Source organism: Gymnogyps californianus, unplaced genomic scaffold, assembly GCF_018139145.2.
Source record: "Gymnogyps californianus isolate 813 unplaced genomic scaffold, ASM1813914v2 HiC_scaffold_485, whole genome shotgun sequence".
NCBI lineage: Eukaryota > Metazoa > Chordata > Aves > Accipitriformes > Cathartidae > Gymnogyps > Gymnogyps californianus.
In genome coordinates, this window is record NW_026114384.1 from 1 (window position 1) to 8,562 (window position 8,562).

An 8,562-nucleotide genomic window follows, 5' to 3' on the forward strand; every position below is an offset into this window, starting at 1 on the left:
AGAGAGGGAGAGGTTGAATGGGAAGTTTGGTGTGAAATTCTGAAGTAGTGGCTTTCAAGCTTGCTTCATTTGTGAACTCTGAAAATACTTTGGGGCGGCTGTTCAGCCTTCTTGATGGTAAACTGAAACCTAGTGAGAAGAGGTTGGTTTTTTTAGCTTTAATGGATCCCTTAAAGGTAGGCCATGGATGCCACAGGTCTGCTGGCCAAAAGTGGAAAACAATTGCTCTAAAGAACACCGCTGGTATTTCAGGAGTGCTTCTCATGGCTCAGGAGAGAGCATCTTTCCTCCTGAGGACTAGAAGACAGCCGCTCCAAGGGTCTATAGAGTTTCACGGCACGATGTCACCACGACTCGATTGAAGATCTTCAGTGTTTTTCATAAAGGGTTTTGCCCTTTAAGGTAAGGCAGGACCAAGCACAGGACAGGCAGTGAAACAGTTGTGATGCCCAGTTCCCAATGGCCACTAGAACTCACCAGTCAGTCCCATTTTTTCGGGAATTCTTTTTCTCCCTCTTAAAACTCTCTTGAACTTCACTGGACTATGCAGCACTTGAGGCTGGTCTAGGTCCTGCCAATGCGCCTGGGGCATGGCGGTCCTAGCACTTGCAGCCTTCAGACATTGCCAGGCCCTGGAGAGCTGGGGGAAGGCCAGAGCAAAGAAGAGCTGCCCTCAGTGCAAGAGGATCTGGCAGGATCAGGTGGCTGCGGAGGAGCTTAGAGAACACTTAAGCAAAGTGGAGATGCCCAAGTCCCTGAGGGGCCCCGATGGGGTGCACCCTCAAGTGCGGAGGGAGCTGTCAGGTGGCCTTGCGAGGCCACTGCAAAAGGGAGATGCGCCTGAGGACTGGAAGAAAGCAGGCACCGCGTGGGCTGAGGAGCCGCCGGTGTAGTGGCTGGCCGAGTGGCTGAGCAGCCGGGCCCTGCTCAAGGTGGTGACCAGTGGCAGCAAGCGTGGTTGGAGGCCAGGAAGCAGCGGTGAAGGCCAAGGCAAGGGGCACTGGCAGGAGGCGGAGGGAGGTGGTCCTTCCCCTGTGCCGTGTCCTGCTCTGGGCTGCCCAGGGCAAGACAGACACGGCCAGACTGGAGAGAACCCCCCCACCAGTGCCCCTCCCACTGCCCCCCCCACTGTCCGTTGGCCTCGGAATGTTGGTCCGCTGGAGCCAACAGCCAGCAGAGACAGCAGCACGGAGCTGTGCTGGCACGCAGCAGCGCTGCGAGGAGGCAGGCTCTGCCCGAGCAGCACTGCCCCACCACCGGCAGCGGCACCCCGCTTCCCATCCTCGCTGTCACCACCTGCGCCGCCTCCTTGGTGCACGGCGAGGGTCCTCCTGTCCCGGGCAGGATGGGCCAGGCCAGCTGCTGCTGCGGCTCCAGGTGGGCTCCCCCCGCGCCTCGGGGACCCGCGGGCACGCCTGCGCCCCGCAGCAGCGCCCTTGCTCATGCCCGCCGCTCTCGGCTCTGCAGGGAGGCTCTCACCGAGGCCGAGGCGGTGCTGAGCGCAGACGTGCGGCTGACCCGGGCCGCAAGAGGAGCGAGAGGCGCCTTCTCCTCCTCCCAGAGGAACTGGTGGTCGCCAAGTTGCAGTAAGAGCCTCAGAGCCCAGCTGCCTTTCCCCCATCGCTGGCCCTGGCAGCAGGGCAGGGACCCCCTGGCCCCAGCCCCAGGCCCCGCCACCTGCCTGCTGGCTGCAGCCCTGTCCGTCCCAAGGGCAGGTGGGCGAGAGGGCTGTGCCCGCGGGGACCCCAAGGAGGCCACCTCCAGCTCCCCGCCTGCCTCTCCTCTCGGCAGAGATGACCCCAGCCTGCGCCCACAGCTCCGCCTGGCCCTGGACCAGCTGTGGGTGCTGAGCAGCGGGAAGGAGGCGGCGCGGGAGGAAGAAGAGGAGGAGGAAGGAGGCAGCGCCGAGGACGGTTCCTCCCTCCTCTTCAGCTGGCCCACGGGCTCCTGCATTGCCACTTTTGGGTGAGTCGCGGTGCCACGTGCCACGGCCGGGCAGGAGGGCTTCCCAACCGTGCCCACGCCGTGCTGGGAATGGCCTCTGCCCTCCGAGCAGAGCCTGGGCAGGGAGCGGGCAGCACGGCGGCAGGGAGGGATGGGGGCATTTGCACGTCGTGCCCCCCCTGCTCCCCTTTTGGTCCCAGAAGGGGAGGGCAAAAGCAGCTGCTGTGGCAGGAGAGAGGGAGCCCGGGCTTGGGAGGCACCTCTGTGCTGCCCCGCGGGGCTTGGTCCTGCCCCTGTGTCCTTGGCCACGGGGCAGGGCTGTGCAGGCGCCCGCCTCTGCCCAGGGGCTGGGGGGCAGCGGGGCCTGACGCTGCTTCTCCTCTCTTTCTGCAGCTCCCGGGCGCTGAAGGAGCTGTGGGTGGGCGCACTGCTGGGGTAAGGCGGGGGGATGCTCCAGGCGGTGCGGGATGGGGGAACGCAGCTCCCTGGCTGGGGAGAGGTGCCCCACGGCTGCGGGCAGCTCTCGGGCAGAGCTGCCTGCCAAGAGAGAAGAGGCGGCTTGGGGCTCCCCAGCTCTCTCCCTGTCCCTTCCCGCTGCACAGCCCACCACAAGGAGCCAAGAGAGCCCGAGTGACCCGCCTGCCGTCGCTCAAACTCCTCGAGAAGGAGCTGAGCCGCCGCCATGCCGTGAGTGTCTCTCTGCTCCGGGCTCTGTCCCCGAGCACCGCTCCTCCAGCCGGGCAGCAGAGGCATGGCTGCTCACCTTCTTGCACTCCTCCTCTCTTGCCCAGTGGAGGCCATTCAACGCCAGGAGCCTGGAGAGGCTGATGGAGCGCCAGGCAAAGGTGAGAATGGGTGCCTTTCCCTCGCCTCGGGCTGTGCCGGGGTGCCAGGGATGTGCGGTGAGTGGGGTGAGCTTGCGCGGGAGGGAGGGAGGGTTTGGCGGTGCCGCCCGGGGAGCGAAGAGGGTTGGGGAGGCGCCGGGAATGTCGGCACGTCCTGGCTGGCGGTGCTGGGAGGAAAGCTGCTGCAGAGGGCAGAGAGGCCGGGAGGGCAGTGGGTGCCAGCTCTGCCACGCTCAGGCTGCTGGGGCGGGTGGCCGCTCGCTGGTGGCCCTTGCTGCTGCGGGGCTGCTCTCTAAGCGCAGCCTGGTTCTTGCAGGATGCTCCCAAGCCAGGGCCTCTGCCGGCCCCATCAAGCACCGAAGGGGGACTTTGCCGCTCGCCAGGTGAGTTTTGGAAAGAAAGGCGGGGAGGGCCTTCTTTTCTCCTGCAACGGGCACGTCTGCGGAACTGAGGATGCTGCTGCTGTTGCTGCTGCTGCCCTTCGCCCAGAGGAAGTTGGTGCCAGTCCCGCTGGAGCAGGAGCGAGCTGAGCCGTCGGCACCGTTTGACAGTGCTGAGCGCTCAAGGTGCTGCCTGCCTCAGCTGCGTCCCCAGAGCCGGGGAGATGGCTCCTCGCTCCTCGGCCAGAGGCGGGAGGAGCTGTGCTCACTTGTCCCTTGAGTGTCACCATGCAGGTTGGGCACCCCGAGGGAGGACGTCACCTGGACCAGCAAGGACACGCGCTGGGCAGCAGCCGCTGGACGTGGTTGTGCGGGGACACGGAGCCTCTGCTGTTGCCCGCAGCTTGGCGGAGGGCAGGGCGAGGGCTGGGCCGGGCTGTCCCGGTGGCCCGCCGGCTCTCCGGAGCCTCCGAGCCGGAGGCGCTGAGCCGGAGCCACCGCTGCAGCTGCTGGCTCCCTGCCCGTCCTGCCGCAGCGCTCAGCACCGCGCTGCAGGCAGGGCAGGGCAGGGCAGGGCAGGGCAGGGCAGGGCAGGGCAGGCTGTGGGAGCGCTGGCCTGGAGGTCTTTCTTGACAGGCTCTTGCTCTGTTTTCCTTTGCAGCAGGAGGGAGCAGGAGGAGGAGGAGGAGGGGGCTGCCCTGGCCCTTTGGTCGTCGCCAGAGCCCGGCCGCTGCCCAGGCGCCGCGGCAGGCGGGCTCCGGCTGCAGCAGGCTGCTCTTTGGGCAGCCCCTGGCAGCTGTCTGCGGGGAGGATGGCACGCTGCCCCGGCCCATCCAGGTAAGGCAGCGTGGCCAGGGGGTCCGCAGCCCTCCCTCCCTCCCTCCTCCCTCCCTCCCTCCAGATGCTGCGTAGAGGCGGGGGGTGTCCCCAGGAGCTGTGGGGACGGGGGATTGGGCTCTTCCCCCCCAGCAAGGAGCCAGCGCTGGGGCAGTGCTCTGGCCAGCACTCTTGCAAGGCAGCTCCTCAGGCAAGCAAGTGTCCTCGTGCCTCTCTTGCAGGAGCTGCTGGCTGTCCTGCAGCAGGAAGGGCCGTCAACGGAGGGCATCTTCCGCAGAGCTGCCAGCGCGACAGCGCTTCGGGAGCTGCGGGAGGCCCTGGAGCGTGGTGCAGAGGTGGAGCTGGGAAGCCAGCCTGCGCTGCTGCTGGCCGTCGTCTTGAAGGTGAGCGCTTCTGACCTGCAGCTGGAGGGGCTCCTGCCTGGCCTGCAGTGCTCAAGGGCTCAGCTGGAGCCCTCGGCGTTGCAGGACTTTCTCCGAAGCATCCCCGGCAAGCTCCTGGGGAGCGACCTCTACGAGGACTGGATGGCAGCGCTGCAGAAGAGCACCAAGGAGGAGAAGATCTCCGAGCTGAAAGCGTAAGTGTGGGCAGCAAGCAGCCTGCCTGTTGAGCAGGAGCCCGGCCGCTGGCTCAGAGCAGCCGGCAAGCTGCGCAACGCAGCCGCTGGCTCCCACCTGCCTTGGGCAAGGCGGGGGGGCGGCTGTGGGCAACAGGGGCTTTCTGAACGTTGGGTTCCTGTTGCCTCAGGGTGGCCGAGAAGTTGCCCGCAGCCAACCTCCTCCTCCTGAAGCGCCTGCTGCGCCTCCTCCAGCACATCGGCCACAACGCAGCCACCAGCAGGATGAGCTGCAGCAACCTGGCCATCTGCATTGGGCCCAACCTGCTGAGCCCACCCGAGGAGGACCTGCTCCCGCTGGAGGCCCTGCTGGAGGTGACCGAGAAGGTACGCTGCATCGAGGAGGCGGCTGCAGCCTTGCCGGCCCCTGGGAGCCTGGCTGCGCAGAGCTCTCTGGCCGCCTCCTGCCTTGAGCAAATGGTGGTGGGGTGGCTGCCTGCAAGAACAGCCCCGCAGCCAGAGCCTGCTGCGCAGAGGCAAGGGTTGGGAGTGGGAGCGGCTGCCTGGTGCGTTGTCAGGCAGGTGGCTTGAGAGCAAGGGTTTGCTGTGTGCAGGTGAAGGCGCTGGTGGAGTTCCTGATGGAGAACTGCAGGGAGCTCTTTGGGGAGGAGAGCGCCGAGCCTTGGTGTGCAGCGGGCGAGGAGTGGCCAGCCCCCGTGCCGAGATGCAGAGGTAAGAGGAGGGAGGGAGCGTTGTCAGAGGCTGGGGCTTGGCCCGCCAGAAAGCTGGGCATCCTTTCTGGCGGGGCTGGGCAGGGAGTGTTGTCCTCTGAGGCCCGCTTGTGCCGCGGGCTCTCTTTGGCCACTGCCTCTGGCGGCATGAAGGGCTGGCTCTGCAAGATGAGCTGAAGGCTGGAGGCAGGGCATGGGAGGTGTGAAAAGAGAAGCGGTGTGGGGCTCGGGTGGGTTTTTGCTTGAGCTGCGTTTGACTTGGCGGAAGTCCCTTTGCTGCACGTGCTTTTGCTTTCTAGACGTGCGTTTGGAAGAGCAAGGCGTCCCTGCAGGCACAGCAGCCGCCGAGCAGGAGGCAGAAGGCTTGCCACAGGCAGGCCCATCTCCGCTCGGTGTCCTCAAAGAAGCTGGGGGAGAGAGGGTGGTGGCGTGTGAAACGGGAGAGGTATGCCAGGTCCCCAAAGCCTGGGAGAGTGTGTCTGGTATAGGAGGGGAGTTTGTGCTGAGGCCAAGGGGCTGCCGTGCCTCTGGCTGGCAGTGGAGCTGGCGGGCGCCTGGGTTCTTTCTCCGCCCCGCGGGATGATACATTGGAAGGAAAAGTGGCAACGTTGTTTCTCCCCTGCACTCGGGCTGTGCTTCATCAAAGGCAACACCCCCCCAATGCCTCCCGAAAGAGAGAGAGGAGGAGGCGGCAGCTTGCGAGGGCTTTTGCCGAGGTCCTGCTTGGTCAGAGCTTCCTGCAGGCTCTTTTGGGGGGGCGGGGGGACTGTGCGAAACGGGGCTCATGCCAACCAGCCAAAGGGATCTCCTCGGGAGAGCCAAGGCAGCGATTTGGCAAAGAGTCGCTTACTAGTGCAGGCCGTCTCCTGCCAGCTGCCAACTCCACCATTTCTTTTGGAGGCCCCTCCAGCTTTGCCTCCAAGCAGCCCCGAGAGCGCGGCAGACTCCCTGGGGTGCCCACAAGAGCCGGCGAGCCTGTCAGAGGAAAGAAGGTAAAAGGAGCTGGCTTTGGTTAAGCTCAGAAGTGACGGCAGTGGCTCGTGGCTTTCCCTACCTAAGAGCGGTGTGGGCTGGCAAGGTTTGCAGGCTGTGCCCAGGACAAGGCAAAGAGAAGAAAGCGAAAGAGCAAACAGGCGTGGGGAGAGGAGAGTGCAAGGCGCGCGGCAAAGAAGAGGAGGAAGAGAGAAGCGGTTTTGGCGGATGGAGCAGTGCAAAGACGCAGGAAGGCGCAGCAGGTCAGGAAGGCCAGGTGCGTCCCAGGCTCTGCTGCCCGTCTTCCCCAAGTCTCGGCACCGCTTGAAGTCAGTGCGAGTCGCTGGCAAGGGATGGTGCTACGCAGGGTTTGGAAAGAAGTTGGTGGCTGGGGGCCCCCCCTCGAGCCCTGCTGCGCGGCACAGGGGCAGCGTGCATCTCTGCGCACGCACAGGTCTCCACGGGCATCACCCGTGGGGAGAAGGCGCCAGAGGCATCGCGTAGTCAGGGCCAGCAAGAGCTCTCTCTTGTGGGCCACGAACAGGTCCTCGTAAACGGTGTTGCCCAAAGAGAGGGGAACCAAATCCTGCCTCTTCCTGCCTTTCTGGTTTTAGCAGAGGTTTGTGACTCTGTCGTTGCAGGCGCTGATTCCTTGTGGCGGGCGAAGCGTTGGGAGTGCTGGGCCCCGCAGCTGATGTCCAGAATAAAATGCTGTTTTCTGTCTTGGGACTGCGTCTGCCGTCGGCTCTTGTGGCGTGGGGAGCTGTTGTTTTGTGGGGAATGGTGGGGGAGGAGTTTGGGCTGGTGCCTTGTAGCAGCGTCCTTTGCAGCGGGCCTGAGGGCTGAGTTGAGGTGCTTTAGGGGTGCAAGCAGAGGCGAGAGTGCCAGGGGAGGGTGGAGGTTGGAAGGGAGCTGTGGAGGTCATCTGGTGCAAGACGTGCTCAAGCAGGCTCAGCGAGAGCAGGTTGCCCAGGAGCACGTCCTGGTGAGTTTGGGGTATGTCCTGGGAGCAGCGCCGTGAGGTGAGGGCGAGGGCAAGGCGTCGGCAGGGCAGGGTGGCCAGGAAGGGCTAAAGGTCCTTGTGCAGCCACCGTCCCCTGCAGCTTGCTGTCCCCTGCAGCCCTCCTCCTTGCCCCTGCTTCTCGGGCCCTTTCCTCAGACCCCCTAACTCACGGCAACGGCAGAGATTGACTCCCACGCTGGGCGGTAGAAATGTGTCAGCTCCCCAAAAAGCTTTGGAAGCGGCTCCGAGAGCAGCCGGACTGCTGAGGCTTTTGTGCATGCCGGTGTGATAGCGGGGACGCCCGCACCGTGACGGAGGAGGAAGGAGGAGCACTCTCACCGTCAGCTCAGGAAGCATTTTGCTCATATGTGCACAAGTTACGAGTTACAAATTACCACTTATGGATTCGAGAAGTTCTGAGTTCAAAAGCAGATGAATTAAGTGGTGAATGAGTGACTTCCTCTGTTAGACTATTCTGTAGAAAGGGGATTGAGCCCTTGTTTTCTGTATTTGTTTGTTTTTCTCATGAGTTCATAAAATATAGTTGAATTTATAGAGTATGTTGTCCTGTAAATGTGAGAAATTGAAACAGACCATGAGACTGCTCAGTCCGGCAGAGGCTAACTCAGTGCAAAGCGGGGCAAGTGTCTCTCGAGCCTGTACTGCAGGCGGAGAGGAGGGAGCAGAGGAGAACAAACCCATCCTCTCCTACTCAGGACAGTCCAGGTCCCAAGTGCAATGAAGGCACGGTGACACTGCAGGGACAGCAGCAAATCGTGCCCACAAGCCGTGGAGCCAGCAAAGCCTGGTTTCCTCTGGTTTTGTTTCTAAAGGGTAGTCTGGGAGCTGTCTCATGTTGGCCTTTGCTGGTGTAAACACGGGATGCCCGCTGTGGCCTTTCCCTCACTAAGGGCGCTGGTGGAGTCTGCCTCCTCAGCTTTGTTGTCCTGTTTTCCCAAAACTTTTGGGGACTTGAGAATTTTTGAGCCTTCCTGTCAGGTGTGATCACTGTGGGCCAGTGGAGTCACAAAGAACACGTCCTTGCATGCACACACCCATGTGCACGCACGGACATGTCTGTCTTGGCATTGCAATATAGGGGGTACTTTATCCTATGGAACTGTGCAATCGGTCAACATTTTAATGTTGTAGATCTGTGGTTTTGAGCTTTTTTTCTCTGTAACAGAGTTCTGAAAGTGGAGAAAGGGTGGTACAGCAAGGATGTTCAAAATGTTGATTCGGTAGCCACTATTGTTAATCTTACGACCAAAATGCTTGCCAAGGGAGACACAAA

At 62.8% G+C, this 8,562-nt stretch overlaps 1 protein-coding gene across 1 annotated transcript; it reads left to right on the top strand.

Moving 5' to 3' along the window:
- Nucleotides 1-590: 590 nt before the first annotated feature.
- On the top strand, nt 591-8,509 carry LOC127028913 (uncharacterized; the record flags this gene model as incomplete). The annotated part of the gene is made up of 14 exons (XM_050914561.1): nt 591-785; nt 1,468-1,586; nt 1,792-1,965; nt 2,338-2,379; nt 2,547-2,631; nt 2,736-2,789; nt 4,228-4,389; nt 4,474-4,583; nt 4,754-4,949; nt 5,177-5,294; nt 5,593-5,738; nt 6,194-6,285; nt 6,372-6,542; nt 8,455-8,509. Coding segments are annotated over exons 1-14 (1,719 nt in total), but the record flags the coding sequence as incomplete, so codon positions are not given.
- Nucleotides 8,510-8,562: the final 53 nt, after the last annotated feature.